The following is a 22,979-nucleotide window of genomic DNA, read 5'->3' on the forward strand; positions in this document are numbered from 1 at the left end:
AGGACAAGACTGCAGGAGGGGGAAATTTCTCCAGAAGGCGACGGAATCAAGCAATGAAATACCTCTGCTTTACCCCCCCCCCATCACGCACATGTTGATTTCCAAAGCCCTGGACAGCATTTCACAGAGGTTTATACCCAAAATGAGGCAAACTGAAATGAAAGCAGACAGGACAGCAGGAAGCATGCAGATACCAAAAACCAGCTTATTAATCCCAGAGCACCACGGATTAGAATCTAAGCTTGGATGCTACGAAGTACACGTGGGAGGAGCAAACTGATCTGTCAGGGTTTGGGGATGTTCCTTGAGACAAAGCCTTCTGAACTTGAACGTCTGGAATTAAAGCCCTGCAGCAAACAGGAAGAAAAGCATTCTGCCAAAGGATTTAACTGTTAGGTTGTAAAGGGGTTTTGTCCGACATCCAGTACTGGAACACAGTACGCTACTGTAGGTCAAACAAAGAGCATGCACTCCTGTTTAAAGTGAAAGAACCCTCTACCCACATTTTACAATTAAAAGTTTTATTTCCATTGATTTAAACCCACGAATCCTTTCTGTCTAAAAAGCAGTATTATTTAAGAAGTGATTGGAACGCTTCCATTTTTCCGAATCCCTGAAATATTTCTACAGCAAAAGCCATAAAAGCAGTTTACAAAAAAAAAAATATGCTAAACATCCTTTGCACCATCTACATCTGCACATTACACAGATATGTCACCGAAACACTTCCGGAAGAAGATTTCAAGTTAATGAATGGAGCTACTGTGACTCAAGAGACAGAATTTTCACCATCTACTTGAGATCTTTAGTAAATGCAAACATCCAAGGGAATTCAGATATGCAACTTTTCCTCTTTGAAATCCTTTATCGTTTCCCAGGAAAAAGAAGCTCCCCAGGAAGAGTCCTGTGTTTTGACGTGCATCACAGGAGGCGTGTAATACTCGCAGCTCTAGCACTATGTGCTACTCCAGGACAAGGATACTCAAACGTTACGCTGAAGAACAAAAACATATTTAACAAGTAAACCATAGCTGGTCCTTCTCAGTTACAGTCAAGATTCTATGAGTGACATTTTAAGAGAACAGGGGCAGTCTCTGCAATAAATTGCCAGCATTTTGACTTCCAGCTTATTTTATTACACTACAACAGCAATAAGAGTCATTTTGGTGATTAAACACCACAGAAGAACACAAGAAAGCTTTGAGGGGGAGGGAGAAGTTCGGAAGAACACTTTATGAGCTATTAGTTTTGCAATCCAGCTTTCCAAAGCCAGTTTTTCATTTGGAACAAAATAAGAGCAGCTGCCCGTGCTGAAGTGAGGTCAGCTTTGTTCCTGCCTGCCTCCCACCTGGACCACCAAGGCACTGCCTTACTGCTGACCCGCAGCACTGGAGGATTCTTTGGTGGGCTGAAGCAGAGAGAAAATGGCACGGAAGACTAAATGCTAGCATACAAAAACACAGAGGAAAGGAGGAAAACGTTTCTGTATGTCTTAATATTAAAAGATTCAGACAAAAGACTCACTGTGATGACCAGCATCAAAAGGAACCCACAAAGCCCACCCCAAGTTCATTTCAGTCATCCTGCAAGTTTTGTGGGTTTGCCGTCAGTCATCGTCCTATTCAGTATTTCCTCCAAACCTGCTCTGGTAGAAAATTAAAAAACAAAGTTTTGATATATGAAGTAGTACCAACAGACGTGCACACTAGCGAAATCCTATCTAAACAAGTCCGACCATTACTGTTGAAGATTTTTTGACCATTCATGCACTTCACTGGCATTCATGCAACACAGATAAAAGAACTTTTGGTTCAGTAACACTCGCCACCGCTCTCAAACCTCAAGCTGAAAGCTATACCCTTCCCTCACTTTTTCATAACCACATCATCTCCTTAATTACCTCCTCTGGAATTCTGGACTCTGAAGGAGACTGCATGCTAAACAGATGCACAGACAAAATGCTGCGAAGGGAAGAGCTTCAAAGAGAGGTCGGTTTTTATCTGTGAGATCAGCTTACCTCCCTCCATCCAGTGAGACTCCAAGCAAGACTACCTGGAGACCCAGTTTTGGGGAAAAGGCTTTCAGGCTCCACAGTTCAAAAGGCTAAAGGAAAGCTTTCCCCAGGTGCTGCATCTAGACACGAACAGGAACATCTAGGACTGAACATGAGCCAGAAGTGTGCCCGGGTGGTCAGTGGCCTTGGACATCAGGAAGAATTTCCTCATGGAAGAAGCGGTCAAGCATTGGAACAGGCTGCCCAGGGAAGTGGTCAAGTCCCCATCCCTGGAGGCACTGAAGAGATGTGGGGACAGAACTAAGTCATGGGACTTGGTTGGTCAGGTAGACTGTTAACTTTATGATCTTGAAGGTCTTTGCCAGCCTAAACGACTCTATGATTCTGTATTTTGCCAAGTGTTATATTACGATGGTACCATGTAACTGAAGCCAATCCCAGGAGCTGAACCATTCTGCAGGCACCGAATCCACAACAGTCTTAACACAGCTATGAGAATATCACACAAATCAATATAATAAAACCTTCGGACATTTTGGGGCAGTGGCTGGTCCTATGAATTTACTCTTGATGATGAGGAAACAGCGTAACTCATTCAAAAATGCATGCAACTTCTGAAGACTGGGAGGGAAAAGGTGGAGTAGACTCTAGATTCATCTGAAACTAAGTCTGAGAAACAGCAACTATTTAGGAAAAGCACTGTCTTGGGAAAGGGACAGAAGCTCTTATCCCGAGATGCTGTAACCCCTACCCCAAAACCATATTCTACCAATAATTCATCAAAGAGATGGAATAAAGCAGGCTGCAGCAGGTTCAGAAACAACATGAGCATCACGGATATTAACATGCAAGTTCTGGTCCCACAAAGTCCTGATCCCCAGAAGTCTGGACCTACAAAAGAAGGCATCTCCTCAGTTAAACTTAACTGAATTTGAGATTAACTGGCAATAAAAACAGAAGTTTGCCTTGCTGCAGAGCAAGCATAAAACCTGGTCTTTATCACCAGGAGGAGTTTAAGTGTTCTTTTCACATTCCCCTGCTCTTGAGGGCATCCTTAACTGAAGCTGAGCGTTCCTGTTTCAGACACAAGAGCTATTCAAGTTGCAAACTGGGAATGCTTTGTCATCTAATCAAGCCATCAGTTGAGAGGTCTTAGAGGAGAAACAATTCTGCAGCCGAGGAACCAGAGTACCTTTGGTCACATGGGAGCCATGTCAAAAATAAGTAAATCAAAGCTATGTTTGTTTCTCCTTTCCCTGTCCTGGAGGAGAGCAGAAGGGGAAGAAAAACATCTCAGTATCTTAAACCTAGACAACAGGAACGATTCCCAGGGAAATCTTGTTCAACATCCAAGGCAGAGAGAGCAGCCCACGACAGATCACTGTTAAGACACTGGTCCCATTCCATGAGCAGCCAGTGAAATGCCAAGCCAGGAGTCAGAGTGAGAGCTTCAGGGGAGGAAATGCAAATCCGACTTCGGTGCACCAAATCCAGTTTTTCAGCTTGACAGGGAGCGATCCCTCTCCTTGCTTGCCAATATCAAAAAGCAGAGGAGGGATCATCCATCACTCCCTGGCTGTGGTGAACTCCGTGGAGGAGAGAGGACACAGAACTCGCACTGATAGAGAGTTGGAGGAAAACTGAGTCCTGCAGAACCGAGCAAGTTGGCAGTGCTGGGCCTATAATTAGCTTCCTCGAGTCGGAGCGATAGGCATCTGCTGTTACTGAATTAGAAGGCCAAAGTATGTATTACAACACATTATCTCGCAGCAGGCATCTGCAGAGTCCTGAAGTTCCTGAAGTACTGGCAGAATCACCACGGACAGGAGACATAGGCAGAATTTAAAGGCGAGTCTGTACACAACACACAGCCTCACAAGGAGGTCACGTAAGTACGAGGTCTGGTGTGGAACCAATGGCTGGACAAGCTGCTTCCCACTAAAGGCCACCTCACGGGACCATCCAAAAAAGACAGCGGCCTTGTGGAAGCAAATCCTTGGTGCTAAGGAATTCTGAGTTACTCCTATGACCTCCAAACACAGATTATTTTTGTAAACACTGAAGAGCTTGGTGAAGAATTATCCTAAGAACTTTGCTATGGCTACATCCCTTCCAAAGAGATCACCTTGATCAAGTATTCCCCATTTTCCCTGTAAAATCTTTGTGAGATCTTTGGTGTTGAGTAGAAACAAAACCTCAGAACCCCAAAATGAAGCAGTCCTACATCTAAAATAAGGCATAAACACTTCTCACAGACCTGCAAGCAGCAGAAACAAGAATCTCATAGCCTCAAAAGTCAGTCACCCCCTAGCACTGATAGCGAGCAGATGAAATTGCTCATTTTGCAGATGTTGTAAGACACCCCCCAAAAAGAAACTTAGATTTTGTTCTTTCCATCAACAAAACCTCAAAGCACTCTGGAAAATGTGTGTTTTCTAATTTGTAAAACAGGAATAGCAGCGCTTTGTTTCTTTGAAAAGTTTCTGTTGGCCCAGGAGGCTTCAATCGCTTCCTGTGTTTTCAAAATAATTGCTCCTCTCAACAAACCCCTAAAACACAGGAGTCTCATCTACTGTTTGATGCAGTTCCAGCTCCTCTGCTCCAGGACAGCTGCTCCGTACTGCTGTGACTGAGTACGTGCTACCTCATTTTTCCAAAATACAGGGCTATGCCCATCTAAGGCAATTTCCCTGAGACACTACAGTTTGGGTTACCAGAAAAGAATAACGCATCCATTATTGGCTGCGTGCTCCTCTTTTCACCGCTTCTTCTTCTTCTTCTGAACACGAAACCACCTATGCACATATCAGCAACAAATGCTCCAGGAACCTTCAATTTCCCTGAAAGATGGTAATGCAAGAACAGCATGCAGACGGCCGTACGCTTCTTCACAGCGCCAGAACATCTGTCTTAGCTCTGCGGTACACATCTCAGGCAAGGACAGGCTCTCTGCATAACACATGCCATAAATCCACATTCTGCACAGCCTAGAATCCAACCGTCTCTCCCTGCGGGTGCTTTGTGTTCAAACCTAACATGTAAGTCGCACTTCAGGTTTGTGTAAAGTCCCCCCACGACGGAGGTGAAGAAGCTTGTTTCCAAAACAGAAGCTGGGAATTCCTGTAGCATAGATGCTCACAGTCCCAGATGCTGCTAGCAGTTGTGCACAGGCACCAGGTTGCTTGTAATCGTGCTGCAGCACAGCCAAACCAAACCCTAGAACACAGCAGCAGGTTGTCATTGTCTGTAGCACTCTGGGGAGGTTCTCACTTTGTGATGCCAACTTGCAATGATTTGTTTTCTCCTACAGAAAGCTCGAGGAGCAGCAACATCACCCAAGCACAGCTCGTACAGTTTCATTTGATCACAACCCAGCCTCAGGTTCTCTATTAACCTTTGAGAAGCTAAGACTGGCCCACGCACCTCAAAGACCAGATCCATTCCTAAGACCAGATCCATTCCAGGCAACGAAGAGCATGAATAAAGGAAGCGTGTCACAGGACAGAGCTTCACCACCACACTAGATGGTCCCTGCCTTCCACTCTAAATTGGGGACAGGGGGTGTTCATGTGTTGGGGTGTGGACAGGCTTGCACAACCCACTCATACTGGAAGAGGTTAGTTTCAAATAAGTCATGCTATCTGAAGCTAAAGTAGTGAAATTATCATCTTTCAGTAAAACAAGTGGCTCTGCTGCCAGAAGCACAGATCCTACTGGCAGATTTTCCAGTGGTAGAGCAGCTGAAGACCTTGCCCTGACCAGCAGCAAAGGTTTGCAGCATTTGAGCTCTCACTGCAGCTTTAAGCTCACCTGGGATGCACAGCCTCTAGCTCACCCAGCTACCCAGTTCCATGAGGCTGAAATCCCCCAGGTTATTTCTGACAGGGTAAGGGAAGTTGTGAACTGCTTGTGCTGTGGCAGGATACAGCCTGGCTCCCTATGGGAAATGAAATGGAAGTGCCTGGGGGAAACACAATGCACAGCACACCTTCGGCACTTCCTTCTTCCGCTTCCAAAGGACACTTGAATTCAAGAAGAATCTCCTCTAAATCCTGATTTATAGCAGATGTAGTTTAAACAGTTTACAAGGAAAGCATTTTCTGATCTTTTGTCTACCCTCTGAAAGGAGAGCATGAAAAACAAAAACACTGTTAAGTCATAAAAAAAGTAATTGTAGTCCTCAGCAATTTTAATTCCCCTTCCTTCACTAAGCATCTGGTTTTTGTTAGGAAACATTGTAAAGTGATTTTCCAAAACCTTTGACATGCATTCTGTTCAATAGGTCCCAAAAGCCTAGGATGGAGAGCATCAAACAAAGTAGTAATTTATTAAACCATACTAATGAAATGGGTCTAAACATTTTTTTCTGCTTACCCATTCCCTACTGTTTTCCAGAGCAAAGGGGTAGGGACTTCACATGTTAGGATGATGCTCAACACTGAGGAACCCTTATTGAAGCAGATGAGCCCGGAAAAAATTGCCTCTGCAATTTTTGCAAGTCTGGACTTTCAAGATACATGTGATTAAGTTATTTCAGAACAGGTTAATGCTCCATGAATTGATTACACCAAAAATAAGCCCAAGAGGAAAGAGACAAGCCACTGACAGAGAGCGCCGTCCTTAGAGCAGCCAAGCTCTACAGCTCTCATCCCAAAGCAGCACCAAAAGCTGCAAGCTTCAGAAGGATGAGGGGCCTTTTTGCTCAGAATTCACAGAGTACATCAAAGCACGTGCAATAATCTGCATTAGAGAACTCATCACAGGAATCCTACACGTTCCTTTTCTCAGTCACTCAAAGCACACTTTGCAGCTCTCTCCCCTGACCTGATAATTACTCATATGGCTGCATTTTGTTCTTTTCCAGTAGCAGCATGAAACTTGATGTGAGCTGCAGGAACCCAGCCAGTGACTATACAAGCTGCTGTTGTGATAGCACAAGGCAGAAGCCAACTCGGCAGGTAATTGGACTTGAAGTCAGAAAGATCTTTCCCAGTCAGCTTGAAACAGTAATTTCATAGGGGAAAAATACATTGTCTTTATGTACCACAGGAAAACTTTTATCCCAAGGCAGACAAAAAATGCCAAGTCGTACCTCCACAAAAAGGACAGGAAAGGTAGATTTTTCTTTTTTATTTTGTACTCTGCAGCAATTCAAAGGATGTTTGCAATCTACTATCAAGTCTGCATTAATATCCAACAAGAAAGCTTGGGTATCAAAACACAACAGCCTGTTGTTATAAAGGAGTATTTCTAGTACTTGCTGGTTGTATTTTCCTGCCCATTGAGTAAAATGCACTGGAAGGTCTCACGTAGCAAGTAAGCCACTACTGTAGTTATAGTTAATTCCTATATACTGCTACAATAGAATTCATTCATGCTTCCAGAGTAATCCTAGGGAAACCTGGAGGGCTAATGTCAACCACTTCACTCCTGTGCACAATTCATGTCTCCAAAAGGCATACTTTGAGTAACTCGAGCGCATGAAGCACTTCATTTTTCTAACCTACACACCCATGAAAGCGGTTCCAAAGCATTAGAAACCCATAAAGAAAGCTCAATGCAGAAATAACTGGTTGTGGGCAATGACATCACTTGCGCGTTTGGTATTGCCAGGAACCGCACTGCTGGTGCCAGGTGCCAGCAGCCCGTACCCGGGCAGAACAGGAGGAGTCGTCTCCCACCGTGCCAGGAGATGAACTGCAGGTAGCAGCAGCCAACAAGGAGCTCGTGTTGGCTGTGATGAGGAGGAAAGAGGAGCTTGCACAGGGGGAAAGCATTAACCTAACAGCCCACTGAACCAACAGATTGGATGTGTATGGGAAGATGCACATCTCTGCTTGGCAGAAAATGGGATCAGGGTCTTATTTAGGCAGGGTGTATTAGTCACCCACTTAAGATCCGTAAGACAGACATACCATCCTCAAACGTTGTTCTAAGCTGGTTTTGTTTTCAGCCAGACACCTCTTTCCTTGCCAGACATATCTACTTATATACGCCAGCCAAAAAATAACACCCACCCACAAAACGAAGAAAAAAACAAAAGAAACCCAGTAAACCCCATTTTAACATCTCATCATTCCCAGGTCATTATAGTGAGGGGGGATGTAGCTTTTCATGAAGTTCCACAGTCATTGGAAAATTACTGCTTGAGTAAAGCCTGTAACCACATCACCCACCAGCAGACCCAGATCTGAGTTCCATGGCATTAACTATTACATATGAAAGCAACAGTTAAACTCAAATAAAAAAAAAAAAAAAAAACTTTAACAAAATTAAAGGCTTTTTGTTTGGTTGAGTTTATTCGCTGTTGCTTTCACAGCTTGAAAATAAAAATCAGCAATTCTAACTATGCCATGATGAGCTATGAACAAACTTGCACCTAAGATTTGAGTAATCACAGAAGGTTTTCATAGCTCATACGATCATACCCGGTGACAGACTTCCTCTTCATCAGGAGATCCAAGCCTTTGAAAGTAAAGGCCTCTCCTGTTCTACATTCCAGTTTTAAGAAGAGTGAGGATACACTGTTTTGTGACTTGATGATTTTGATACGGTCATATGTCACAAGCCAGAGACAGCCTAGGAGTTTTCTTACAATACAACCAATTTTGACCCTGCTGGAAAAGTCTGTCTCCAACAAATGGCCTGAGCCTTGGAAATGAATGACACTAGAAAATTCTCTGAATGGTGCCTAAGCACAAAGTTAATAAAATAGTTTCTGAAGTATGTAAAATTGAAAATCTGCATGCATGTGTTTTCAGTACTCTGAAAAAACCTTGTGACTTACTACCCCACATAGTGCTTTCCCCCCAGAATATATCCATACATCCTCAGGAGGCCAAACAACTCCAAATTATCTTCTTCAGCACCTCCAGAAGGCAGAGTGGCAAAACACAAGCTCTCCAGGGGAAAAAAAACAAAAAGGCACTGATTCATATGCAATTATCCCAGCTAAATTTACTATTGAAACCATTGCTATTCCAGCTGTCCTTGACACCTGCATAGCAGGGACAATGGAACATGACAAGCACGCTCTTATGATCTATTGCAGTTTTCAAGCTGACACGCTAACTTAGAATTGGTGACAGTCAACAGTTCTTGAGCTGCTGCATTAACGGAATTAGCACAAAACCAGCCACGCTGAGCATTCAAGGATCCATGCCACAGCAGTGACAAAGCAGATGGAGACAGAGCTTTAACCACCACCAAAAAAAGTATCAGTAGCCCAGGAATAACGTGGTTCTTTCTACTCAGAGATTCAGTTCACACAGTGACAAACAAGCAAAAGTAAAGCAGAGAACTCATATCTGAAAAGTTACAAGGGAGCACGTAAAGGGAGGAAACTTGTAATATCCTGTGCAGTACATGTTCCCACTGGTTTTTTTCTTCCCTAAACAAGAATTAAACTGAAAGATTGAGAGCAGAACAAAGATTTTTTTAAGGTCAAGTTGCACATTATTTTCCAAGAACAAAGCATCTCACTGTCTATTCTGTAATTCCCTGCATTTCTAGAATCATTTACAGAAGTTGTGTGCAGAAGCCATTCTTGGAAAAACAGATTTAGACTCTGGTGTCTAGGATGTCAGAAAAGCCTAAGAAAAAGTGTTTTAAAATGTAAATGTCATTTTTGTGGATATGAAAGAACACTAACTGAAATCCACTGCATCACTGTACTGGAACGCATCCACCAGCCTTGCCCCAGACAACAATATAAATACAGAAAAGCTCTTTTATAAGGGTTCAGATAAAGTGCAAAAAGAATACATTCAGCCTGACATAGCCACCTGAATCCAGATCCTTGAAGGAAACACTTTAACATCTCAGACCCTATGCTATCTTTATAAGGACATTGATTTGTACAGCACATATTTTATCTGCGCTACAATAACAAAGCAGATGTACATTAACCAGATACCTTGTGGTGTCTGTCAGGTGTTTAAATATTTTGAAAATCAAATGCCAAAATACTATCTGAAGTCCAAATGCTTAAGATTATCCAGTGCAAGTATGTGTACATTTCCATCAACTATGTGAAACGTGCTTTTTTAAATTTATTAAATTTTAAGAAACAAACCAGAGTTGCCAACATACACACAGATAATACAGGCTTATTTCGAAAGTTGATTTCATCAGGAAGATTTAAGTCACCAATACTTTTATTTTAAGAATATGAATGCTGAAAAATATTTACACAAACCCAAAAGACTACATATCCATCTACACTATGCAGGCCCTATAAAGTCTTGAAAAAACACTCTGATATAGTACATTTTGATATGCTTGGGTGGGCACTATGCATGGTATGTATTATGAAAGAAAACAACATACTATGCATTAAACAATACTCCTCTTAATCACGTTAGAAAACACACTTAAAACAGAGTATGGTGTCCCTCTCCCCAAGATATATTTTGGGGAAGTGAAATATACATTGTATAAACCATCCATTTTTTTGAGGTTCACCAGAGGACTGCCCTCCGATTTGACCAGAGCTCTAGCTACTTTTTGCTTCTGACAAAAGTGGTTTGAGAGAGGAGAGAAGGTGACTTTTTGCACCATGAAATGCATTCTACCAACAGAACTTTAACCAAGACAATTCTATATGTTAATAAGTTACTATGTTAACATATTTGCTGTAATGCTTTTTCTTCTTCCCCTACACTAGGCCTCAGGTGAAAATATACACAATATTATGAGCAACAAAATGAATGGCCTATAGGGATCACTGTGTTTTTGTTTCAGTTGATTTTTTGATTGTTTGTTTTGTTTCAAAACGCCATTTCAGTTATCTTCCTGAAGAGGAAACACACACCAATCCTACACTCCAGTGAAAAAGGAATACTTGTGTTTGCATCACATGACTATTCTATGACTCGGATAAATCCATCAGCTTTCTGAACAAGGGCAGGAGGGTCAGATTAACTCATACCTGAGGTTAAAGACTATTTTAAATAAGTAACTGGATTAAAGATACACATCTCTAGAAAGAAAATCCACCAGTGCAGACTTTCCATCAGAACAAGTATCTGAATACCACAGAATGAACCAACAGCAGGGTAAATCAGGCAGCTGTGATACATGAGTTGTTCTCAACCCAGGATCACTCCAAAAAATGTGTCTCACTGCTGCATACCTTGGATGCTTGAGGAGTAGAAATCACGTGAACAGTGCTGGGCTTAACTCCATTTGCCTTAGGTCGCTTATAAAGGGCGAATCTGCTTTTCCTGCGTCCTCTGTCACCATTAGGGAGGGAGCCATTATACCTAGAGTGGAACAAAAAAGGATGTCATTTAAATAAACATCAACAATTTAGAATACAGAAAAGGAAAGCAGTAATTTGGTCACAATATCCTGATAATTTCAAGGATGTGGTTATAAAACAAGTAACAGCCATAGTAAGCTTTGCTTCCTAAATTACTATGGGCCTTCCAACATTCCTTTCCTGCCAATGGTTGAAGTTTTACTCATCGCTAATAAGGTCATCAACTACAAATGATAGTGAGCTGTTCAGCCACAGAAATAGTTCTTCACCTCTAGAATTAAAGGAATTTGGAAGAACGAGTTCTAAATCTTTTCTGCAATTTCATGACATGGGGAGTTTGAAAAACTCCTTTACCCTACCATTCCCTTCCCCACAGCTCATGTAAGAGGAGAGAAGACAAGTGGAAGGAAAGGAGTGATTTGGAGGAAAAAACCCACACAATTTGGGGGAAATCCAAACTAAATGAAATGGAATTTTAGTCTAGCCATATAGAATTTTTTAAAATCTAATCATAAAGGTTTCATTTATTAAGGAAGGAGGACATTAATGTTATTAATTTATGTGACTATTTGAGGACTTGTTAATAACAGCCTTTATCAGGTGTAACACAGTAGACTTCACCAGTTCTTTCATCTCTCCCAGGATAGAGCCCCAATGGATAAGTTATTCAGAGAAACGTTAAGCCTCAAGGGGGATAATTCCTTCCCCAGGGAAGGAACCAAGCAAAGTTTCTTTGCAGTGTATAAGCATGGAAATCACATTTCCCCCTCACCAAAGATTTAGGAAAGGTAAGCGCTTCTCATCATAACACCTTCACCTGTAACATCCCTGACAACTGGTCTGTGAAGCTGTCTCAGGGCTTGGACTTACTGCACAGATGCCTCCCTCATACCTGATCTTCAGAGTTTTCTGACTTTTCCCTGAAGAACTACAGCTGCAATTCCACTTCTAGATTTCAGTAGTCTGACTGGGGAGGTCTGTTCTATACTAGATCGCGTACATTCCTCTCCTACAGTCTTTGTGATTAAAAGCTAACAACACAGCAAGGAAAAGAATCTGGACAGGAGAAGGAAGAGAAAGATTTAAAGGTGACAAACTTCCTGGAAAGCAAAAGAGGTTAAAAAAATTAGGAGAACTCATCTGTTTAGAGTTGCACTTTCAAGAAGTTCAGCTCTACACCCTTGTAACTTATTGTAATCTTCAGATTACAATAAGTTGTTTGTAGCCCCACAGGAGGCCAATAGTCACTCATTGCTCAGGTTGTACGAGAAATTCTTTGACAACTGCTGACTAGGAAAGAGCAGTGCAGTAGCCCAGAATTATACTTTTCATATCATTACCGTTTTGCATACATACCCACCTAGTTTGTTTAACAAGAAAATGTACTTGGAGAGATTTGAATCTTTTTGCAAAAAGAGAAGTACAGCAGATGAAACCAGGCAGTCTCGTTGCTAAAGCCCTGCAGCATTGCCCTGCAGAAGGCTACAGCCTCACACGGAAAAATAGTTTAAACTTCTCCTGAACAACATCTGAGTACCTGAGATCTGAGCTGCAGGACTGCTGAACGTTCATCAGTGCAGATGAGAACAGATCTGAGATTTCAGCCTCAAATTTAAGCTCTAGAACGTAAGGGCTTAAATGTTCTAAAACATTTAAAACCAGACCTGAGGTTTATTTAAATAAATATTTAAAAACACGATCCCATGACTCAACAAGAAGTTAAGAGCTTTTCAGCTGGGCTACAGTTGAACTTGTTCTCCCACTCCTGTTTTCACAGGGAAGATTTCTGTATCTCTGGAATATTAACAAAGATTCCCCAACGCAGCAGAACACCAGGAGTAAATTACTTATTTCATGCCTATTCGGATCAGGAAACTTGTTATTAACCCTAGACACGCACTCAGTTAACACAGGTGATTCTCACCACAAAAGAGACTGCTTCACAGAAAAATACATCATCGCGATCCACAGACAGCTCGAATACAAGCCCTCAACACGTGAGTGATTCGATTCTGCAAATTGAATCTTCTCAGATATATACATGTGCCATCCTTCAGTGACACTATTACCACAAATACGCCAGCAACTTTTACTCTAGGAGAGTTAAAGACAATATTCCTCCTACCAGTATTTGTACCTAAAAACTGAAGAAACCAGTAATTCCTGAAGAAATCATGTATTAAGTAACATCACCATTAGCTTTATATTCTGTAATTAAACATTTTTGTATTCATGTAACTATTTAACAGTACCAAATTTAAGCAGTTTCACTGAAAGTTAAAACCAGGAGGGTGGGGTTGTTATTTTTTTCTTCATATCCACAAAGGAGTTATAACTGGAGAGGCTACTTGATTTCATTTTTTTTTTTTTTGAGGGATTTAAACTGTTTTTAAACAGGGAAAGAAAGAAGCCACTCAAGGTTAAAAGGCCTTTTGGAAGCTTCAAATAGGAAGGAAATGCAAGCAAAGTGAAAGTTTAATTCATTCATCCCGGTTAGCACTGACAAGTTTTTCATGAAGGCTCCCTGTGCCAATTTCTCAATTTCCTTTGTGAAAAGGGCAGGAGGACTCGAGTAGTTTTTACTATTTGTTATGCTTTAATTATAGACTTGTAAGTTTAATTTTGATCCGACGCTGCTAAAAAGGAGATAGGACAATTACTGGCATACCAGTAATGTTTCCCAGGAGAAAAAATTAGCATCAGAATTTGCCTCTTCCCCCTCCGCAGCCAGCGGACGAGTTCGTTTTTTCCAGGCCCGGTTTCTCAAGCTGCGCACCACGGCCCAGCCCTCCCCACAGCACTTGGGCCGCACCTTTCCCCAACACCTCCTGAACAACCCCAGTGGCGAAAAAGCCACAAAAAAAGCCACAAAGGAGGCAGTTTTAAGGTTACGGGATCTCCCCAGCTGCAGCAGGGCCTGCGTGCACCCACCCCACTGGCTTGGCCTCGTCGGCCTCCTGAGTCGAGCTGCCTCACAGGAACATAGTGCCGTCCACATGCAGCCAAAAGCCAGCGTTGTGTCCAGCTAGGGAAACTTGCTCCAGGATAAATCCACCTGCATGGAGGGCATCCTGCTCCCTCGTGGGTCTGAGGGGTGCTCCTGAAGCTCTCCAGCTGCTACCACATGGCGGGTGGAAGAGCAGCCCCATGCTTCTTCCAAATACTCAATCCCGGGACGATTGCCGTTGTGAAACCTCATGGGATAACTCTTCCTGTTGATAGCATTATTCCTTGCAAATAAGGGAGTGGTGCTGGCACAGGCTGCGGGCACCATCACTAACAAAGCCAGTTCCCTACACATCTACATCAAACTGTGGAGGACTTCGCTATACAATGACATGCAAACTCCCGTCTTGCTTTTCCCAGGGCTGGGACACGCCACGAGAGCCTCCCCTCCGCTCTCCGGAGAGCAAGACCACACATGCTGTCTCCCACAGGCCAAGCACTGTGGCAAGTTCCTGTTTTCCACCAGTCCTGTAGCAACCTACTGGTCTGCTTCAAAGATCATCACGTTTGGAAACGCTCATGGGATGCTTGTTCCACAAGCTGTTGTGTTTTGGGTGCCCCCACTCTCCTTTTCTCTTTTACCCCTTTTACTTTTAAAAGGAACTAATTTAGGGGAAGAGCTCTAGAAATCTTGACCTGCACCTAGGAAAGTTCAATTTCAACTCATGGAAGTCACCCCAAAATGAGGGAGAACAGCCATTACCTACCATACACAGAAGCTGCTGCTTGCAGCCAACTTTTTACAATGCTATGAAAATCCAAACTACCATAAAACTTAAACACTTCATACCTATGCAACCTACCTCCCAGGAGACTACAACAGGTCAGGTAGTCATTTTCACCAGTAATACTTCTACTGGGCAAAGAGCGACTTCACCTAGCTTTCCTCACTAATACCAAAGGCTCCAGCGCACATCGTTTTTAGGGGCAAACCATCCCATTTCAGAGCCTCAGCTTCAAACAGCTGACATGCTACTCAGAGCACATCTTTGCTGCGCTAAACAACAACACCACAAAAGTATTAGCAACAGTTTTCCTTGTGAAGTCAGGCTTGAGTGAATTTTTCCTTTTAAGTACATTCTGACGGCGTGTTTGGTATCATACAGCAGTAGATGCTCAGCACAGAGCAAAAAGTCAGTTTGGGCTTACACTTTTATTTTAATCCATCACTGAACCAGTGTGGGCCAACACCACAGCCAAAAGCGGCAGTCCCACCCTTCATTTGCTATTTTGTTCCCAGCTTCTCTCCCTGGTTCACATGAATTGGAAATAAAACCAGATTTATGCTTTAAATTTAGTTTTAAACCACATCAATACCTTGCTCCCCAGTTCACTGGGAGGCCACAGAAGCACTTGTAACATTAACAAGAGGAAAAAAAGGCACAGGGGGCAGGAGAAAGATTCCTTTGGCAGTGCTGTGAGCCTACAGTTAGGACACCTACAATGCTTTAAGTCTAAAGATACATTATTCACCTTGCCAATATCCAACTGCAGGGCTTTTCACAACTGTAGGCTAGAGTCCTGACCAACTGAAAAGCCCTCTTCTGCTTGAAGCACCCAACTTTTACTCTCTTGAACACAGACTAAAAGGGCAAAAAAGTCCACATGCTAGTTTGTAACAAAATGCAAACAAAGTTCCAATATATGGAATATCAGTAGCAAAATATATGAACTTACATTTCTTTTTAGGTAATTCCACTGTTGATATTTCATTCTTTACACCACTCCCTTACCATAGCAAACAATTCATTTTGTACACAGAACTCCTGTACTGTTTCAGCACAGTAATTTGAATGGTTTGGGGTTTTCTATTTTTTTTCCTTCTAAAAATAATATTGATTGAAGTTTTGGCAGTGAATGCAGGACTGGTTCTTGATTAACAAACACTGTAGTGCTTCACAGATGACTGCCACAGATTACAAGAAAACCTTCTAATGCAGAAGTTCCTGGGAGGTAGGAAGGAGGGTACTATTGCCAACATCCCCAGCACTCTAAGTCTAGCTATTTCCAGTCCTCAGAGGTAGCTCAAGGAGCCCAGACTGACCAAAAGGTTCTCTTTTGTGTTCCAGAGATGTACCTTTCCCTCCTTACCAGGTGGACCTTTGGGAAAGCATACAGCTGCCTGCTGGTCACAGAATGGCGGAAGATGGAGCAAGACAGAACCGCAGGACGTCATCCAGTCCATCCCCAATTTGAGGACTTGATCCAGTGCATCTACAACATTTCTGTTAACATTTCAGTTGATCTGGAAAGCCAGCCCTCTCCACCTTGCAAACAGCATTTGTGTGTCTTCAATAGATGTGTCCTACAACTTCAACATCTTCAGAGTTACAACTCTCCCCCATACATGCAACAAGGGAGATCCAGGTCAAAGCAAGTTTCCTGTTCTCCCTGCCAAATCCACCAAGGAACCTAAATAATCTGTTCTCTTTTTCATTTTACAGCAGGCTCATGTGCTAGAAGACTTGATTCCCATCTTATTTTTCTCTCTGAAAGAAGAGATTCGAAGAAGTTACAGCACTAACTAAAGTAGCTTTAAACAGAATTTGCTACTATAACTACAGCATCAAGTAACCCATGGGTAAGACAAGGGTTTCCATCCTTTGATTAACAAGAGCCAGGGATCCAAGACAAGGTTTAAGCAACCTTGGGGAAATCCTGAACAAAAGCCACATAGTCCCACCTCAGGCTCTGCTGGCTAAGACATCTCTACAAGCCTAAATGCTTCCTAACCAGCAGAGCAGCTTAATAAAGCAGTCTTCCTGTAGAGCAAGAAAATCCAAACAAGCAAGTTCTGAAGTCCCAAATAATCTCATCTCTCTCCCCAATTAAGGCAATGTTTTTGCATCTGTGAACTTGATTATCCCTGCGAAAGGTATGTCGGAATAGTTCATTGTGGCTATAATCAGCATTTCTCCCCCTCCTGCCCCCCCCCCGCCCGGGGCGAGACAAATTTTTGTTCTTGTAACTTGCATTTGGGAAGTCATTTTACCCCTATAAAACACCTTAGAAAGTATTCCTTTCTCCAGTACTTCTGGAACACTTGTTGGCACAGTGATCAATCCTGGGTGCTCACCACAAGCCTCTGGTCCCCAGAACCAGGTTTTAGGACTGCCCGCCTTGTTTAGTGCTACCTGTACAGCCCGAGAGCCTCCGAAGAGGCTACAGTGCTTCAATGAAATGCAGCCTGACCTGATAACCCCTGTAATTATTAGGCGGACTGTCAGAGCAAAGGCTGAGTTGGCATGGCTGGCTAATGATTAGAGGTGGTATTTTTACTCAAACTGAGACTATTTGAAAAGTCTGCTATAGACATGGACCCTTACAAATGGTTTTTTTAACTACAGTCCAAAAGATAGTGGCAATTGCTCCTGCTATCTTAAAGAACCTAGGAGCCACCATGACTAAATGCTCTATGGTAGTATTACTGTGCTTTCATGGTCAAATGCAGCCAGCCTCTTTCTGATCAGAAAGAGAAGTGTGGATGAGCTGAACACATGGCTAAAGGGTTATGCAGACTGTGAAAAAGGCCATCAGAGCCACCTGCAACACATCAGATATCCCAGAACCTACTTCCCTCCTTCCCAGGGTATTCAGATTAAGCTGAACCTTATCTACCGAAAACACTGCAAGAAGCCACGTGTGAAGTGGCAGGAGTTCTCCAGGGTCACCTTGCTTCTCCTCTAGCATTCTGGAACAGAACTGGTTGTTCTTCTGGTTTGTGTTCCTGGCTGAGGGAACGAAGCTATCCCTGGCTGCTCTGGCTTCTTCCCAATTCCACCACCCCATAAAGTCATGAAAGGAGCTGGCACACTATGGTTCGGATCAAGTCATAGGCTGGTTCTTCAGCTGGAGCATGGCTCCTCCACACATCCCCTCCACTAGCAGCAGGACCACCCTGCCATTGTAGCAATTAGAGAACCATAATTGTAAAAAGTTGTCTTTTTTTTAAGGAGAGTATTTAGAGAAAATACATCTGACTAATCCCTCTGTATGTTTAGCTTACATTATGTGGGCAACCCAAGAAGATACACATTTGATCTATATAAATTTGAACCTCTATGTAAAGTTAAAGGGTACTATTTGCTTACAAATACCGTATTAATCTCTTAAGAGGTGCATTTAATCTGCTTTATTTGCACTATACATTCAGTTTCCTTCAAACTGCCCAAGCCCCTGCCATGTTGATATTTCCCCCACCCTGATGCAGAAAGGCGTCTACAGAGCAGGCAAACACGGAACCCAAGAGGCAGAAGCAACCAGTCTGCAAACAAGGGGCACAGGGGTCAGGTTTCATCACAGCAGCTACGTTTAACATATAAAGACTAGTTTTAACCAAACCCACAATTTTGACACTTGTGCAAGCGATCTCACATTTCTTCTGCAGTACGGGGAACTTACTTCAGAAAATTCTTAAACTCTGACCAAATTCTGCTTAATGAGTGGTTTGTTACTTGTCCCAGATAATTTTTCTGGAAAAAATATATATATATTTTCCACTCTTGTGAAACCAAGGACAGCAGACCTTTGTCACAGCTTTGAAAGACATGTTTCTGTAGCAATGTCAACTGGTATAGTAACTCTAGATTGATTAAAAAATGAAGATCTTCCACTGCATGTATTATTGCCAATGTGGAAATGCATATTTCAAGAAGCAGCAGTGGAAGATACAGGTTGCACGGGCTTCTGCAAGACACCTATACAAACAGCACAAGAGTTTGACGAATGCTCATATTCTTCACAAGCCCAAAGGAACATGCTGATGCAGACTACCAGAGCCTCAGGATGAGCTTCAAACAAAATAGTCAAATAGCCTGACTGTTTCAAACAACTTAACAGCTGAAAACCTACCCAAGCAACCCAGTTAAACACTACAGCCAGAGACAGGAACGAGTATAGCTGCACCTGCATCATATGTTCCTTAGCAGTCATCCACAGCCATCTGGCTAGCAGGGAAAAAGAGCAGCTACCTTCAGTAGGACAAAAAAAAAAAAAGGAAAAAACAGCCTCACCAAGACTCTATTACCACTTAAGACACTATTATCCCAATTCCAACGTAAGTAATATGCCAGAAGAGCATTAGAATGCAAGGGGTTTTCTTTATAGAAAGCAAAGGGTAAGAGAATCAGTTCTTTCACATAATGACTTCCTTAACAATCCTTATTTCCAGCATTTTACTGCTCCCCCCCAGCATTCATTTAACAAGGAGGCAATTTCCTTCAGCGCTTTAAGCCCATCTCCAAAGCTGTCAACTAAAACCATTCACCACTGCATAAAACCAACAATGCCGGTGCACGGCAAAATAACAGGGTATAAACTAGTCAAGTTCATTTCAAAAGCATGCTTTTTCTTCTAGCTAAAGGAGCATAAAAGGTGGGCAAAGCACCATGTTTAAAGAATCTTCTTTCCAACCCCAAATCTCTCATAGCAGAAAAAACGCTATTCATCTGGGAGTTATCTACAATCTAGGTAAATACCACTGAAATTGTTTGATACAGCGTTTTGTTAAGCTACAGATAGATATGATAAAGTGAGATCTAGCTTTCAGTACATTCAAAACAAGTCAGATAAACGCAAAATTCCTTTCAAAGGAAAAGTACAATGCACAGCTGTGCATATCATTTTGATGAAAATGAGAAGAAGCGAGGGGGGAAGTCTGTTTAACCGAAACACCACAGACTAAGGACCCACACACGGTTTTACATGGAAACAATTTACAGCCTCTTCTTACATAGCAGATCAAAATGGCTGGAAGTTGCAAAATTAAAACAAATTAAGACTATGTAATGCAGGGGGACAGGAGACTATGAAACATACCTGCCCTGACATACCAAGCATGTTCCCAACCCATCTGTGCTTCATACATACTTGAGGGTGCAAAAGCAAACTGTCCAAATGTTAGTCTGAGGAATGAACAGGAATAACATCGTGTTATGTCTGAAACTTCACTGCATTAGGCATTACGGAGAAGCTACATTGGATGCGAAGCATCGTTTGGGCCATTAACCCAAATGCGCAACTCAGACAACTCATTTCCTAAACTGCCAAATGCTCCCCTTAAAACCCTATCAAGGACTGTCTGACTGCTCACATTTTATAACTGAAATAAGAAAGCTATCACTTTTGCTTATCCTCCAAACACAAGCAGCTGTAATATTTTTGTGATTCCACAGACAAGAAGTTGCAGGGTCTGTTACTTACAGCTTTTTCAAACACTCAAGCATGACAAGAATCTTTTCAGGTTCATTCCAGTATCATTTAGCACAGAGGAAGAGAGAAAATTTACATCCATTTTGTGAATCTAGGTGAGCTCAGAGGCAGCATACCGAATAGAAAGTGAAGCACTCAGCTACTGTATCCTGACCTGCAACGTTTATGTCAAATCATATCAATTTCAACATCCCTCTTACTTTCCCAGGGAAGACAGCCTTACAAATGCACGGCTCCCTGTGCAATCCCAGCTGCTTAACAGATCCCCAAATGTTTGCCTCAGGACTAGAAAATAAGTAATTGGGTTTCTTCCTGCGTAGCGCTTGCAGACACTACAGCCTCTCTTACCACAGCAGCTTCCTCAATATCGCCGGTGCTGCATCACCGCTGACTGCTAGGGCGGCACAGCCAAAGGCAAGGCAATCTACCGCACGGCCTGCTCCGAGCAGGCAAGTAAAGGGAAAAACCAAGGAGTTCCCTTTCTGCCTACAGTACCTAGCAAGATCCACAGGCTGGAAGTTCCCCAGTGGGATGCGTTTTAGAGGGCTTCTCCACCATCACCTGGTACCAGACACACCAACCTAGCTGAGATTCATTCCATGGTTACGTTCAGCATGTAATATTCTGTGTTATTGCCAGAGGTCTGTACTTCCAAGTCGCATTCTCCAAACCATACAAACCAAGAACAGGCATTTTATGAGGAAAATGTAAAGATAAAACCTCAGCAGAGGTAAGCAAGCATTGCGGCAGAGCTGAAGCTGTGATTTTTTTTTTCCACCCCAAGTCTTAATAGAGCAGAAATTAACAGTGCAGTAGTGCAGAGAGCTAGACTTCAATGTATCTTCTTCAGAATTAAAATACCCTGACAGCTTACTAATTCACAGCATCCTTGGGCGTTTGCTTTTTATCATAATCTATAACAAAGTTAATCGGTCACCTCTAGTCAGGAAAAGACTTTGCAAGGCTGTTAGATGTTTGCGGCTGATCAGAAAAACCAATTCTGATTCCATATAGCTTTATAATTGCAAAGTGTTTCAGTCTTACACTCTAATGCAAAGTTCTTGAGATTCTTCTGCCCTTAAGAGGACTTCCCAAAACGTTACATCAGATAAACACCGAACCTTTACAGATGCTTGATCGCAGAAGACAAACTCCATAAATATTTCGGAATTACAACATATTTGCGTACACTTACTGAGAATGAATCAAAGTCGCATAAATGATATATGCCTGAAGTTTTTCGTTTCTAGAAGCTCAGATTCCGATCTCCAGAAGAATCCCATTCACAGCTTCTTGCAGTTCGGTCAATGACTGCTTGAACAGGAGCCTTTGTAGTGCTCACATCTTCAGATGGGAAGGCGAGCCACTGTCAGTGATGCAGCGAGACACGTGCTGGGTCAGTCACAAGCTAACTATGCTGAACTGTTTATACACGGATGCCACCACTGAAACCTTAAAGCCACGCTGCAGGCTCTGCAGCAGCTAAGTTTCTTGGAGGACCACAATTTTCACTTCGTTTATTTGCAGCGTTAATCCAGCCTGCCTATTTCTGGTTAGGCTCTACAAAGCGAAGTTTCAGAAAACCTGCATTTATACATTCCAACCGATACGAAGTAATGCACACAAGCAGCACAAGTAGAACAGAAAACAAGTTAAAACCACATATAGTTCTCTCTTTTTCTTCCTTTGGAAATCTCTCTTTCTTAGCCAACACCCACAAACACAGTCAGCACACTATTACTATTTTTGTTCACCAACTTTAAAAAAAAAAAAAAAAAAGCCACCCCATATGTTTTTCTTTATTTATCCCGATTTCTTTGTTTTTAAAGGCAAGGGAGCACTATACAGCAAACCAGACCAAGAATATAGAGGATCTGTTTAAAGCAGCGTTTCCCAAAGTACGGGCTATAATCCCAAATAGTATTACAGGACTTAAAGCAGAATTTGCAAGCCAAATAGAAATTCAGCCATAGAAATCAAAGCTGATGAGCACAGAACTGCAGCTGAAAGCATGTCTGAGGAGATCTGGTTCAGGGATACAGAAATCAAGTAACCGATTACAGCTGACTGGCTCAAAAGATTCCCTTTTGCCCTCACTGATTTTTATAGCTGACATCAGTCTCCATAAGGGCACCTGGGCCAAGAGCTGCTGTTTCCAACTGACCAGAGGAGTGTATGATGCTAAGAAATGCCACATCCCACTGCCTTGCCAGCCCACGAGGATGTATAAATACATGTACACATCTCTATAGGTTATATGTACTTGCACATACATAAGCATTTGACAGATACCTGCATTTTTACCTCTTCTCCCTTGCCCACCTAGACACACTGACAGAAAAAAAATACTCCTTTGTTACCCCGTCAAAATTTAGATGTTATACCTCTGAGACTACCTGTATAGTTCTCCCACAACTGTTTGACTTTCCTCCCAGTGCTCTATCAAAAACACAGGAAAGAGCTACAGCGTTTGCTTCTATTATGTAG

At 42.4% G+C, this 22,979-nt stretch overlaps 1 protein-coding gene across 1 annotated transcript in view; it reads right to left on the reverse strand.

Annotated features, from left to right (window-relative positions):
• PELI2 (pellino E3 ubiquitin protein ligase family member 2) overlaps nucleotides 1-22,979 on the reverse strand; it is a 75,652-nt gene that overhangs the window by 39,902 nt on the left and 12,771 nt on the right. The window contains exon 2 of the mRNA XM_035327377.1: nucleotides 11,148-11,277. Coding sequence (XP_035183268.1) covers nucleotides 11,148-11,277 — 130 coding nt within the window. The remainder of the gene's footprint in view (nucleotides 1-11,147; nucleotides 11,278-22,979) is intronic.

The sequence above is a fragment of the Oxyura jamaicensis genome, chromosome 5 (assembly GCF_011077185.1).
Source record: "Oxyura jamaicensis isolate SHBP4307 breed ruddy duck chromosome 5, BPBGC_Ojam_1.0, whole genome shotgun sequence".
Classification (NCBI taxonomy): Eukaryota; Metazoa; Chordata; class Aves; order Anseriformes; family Anatidae; genus Oxyura; species Oxyura jamaicensis.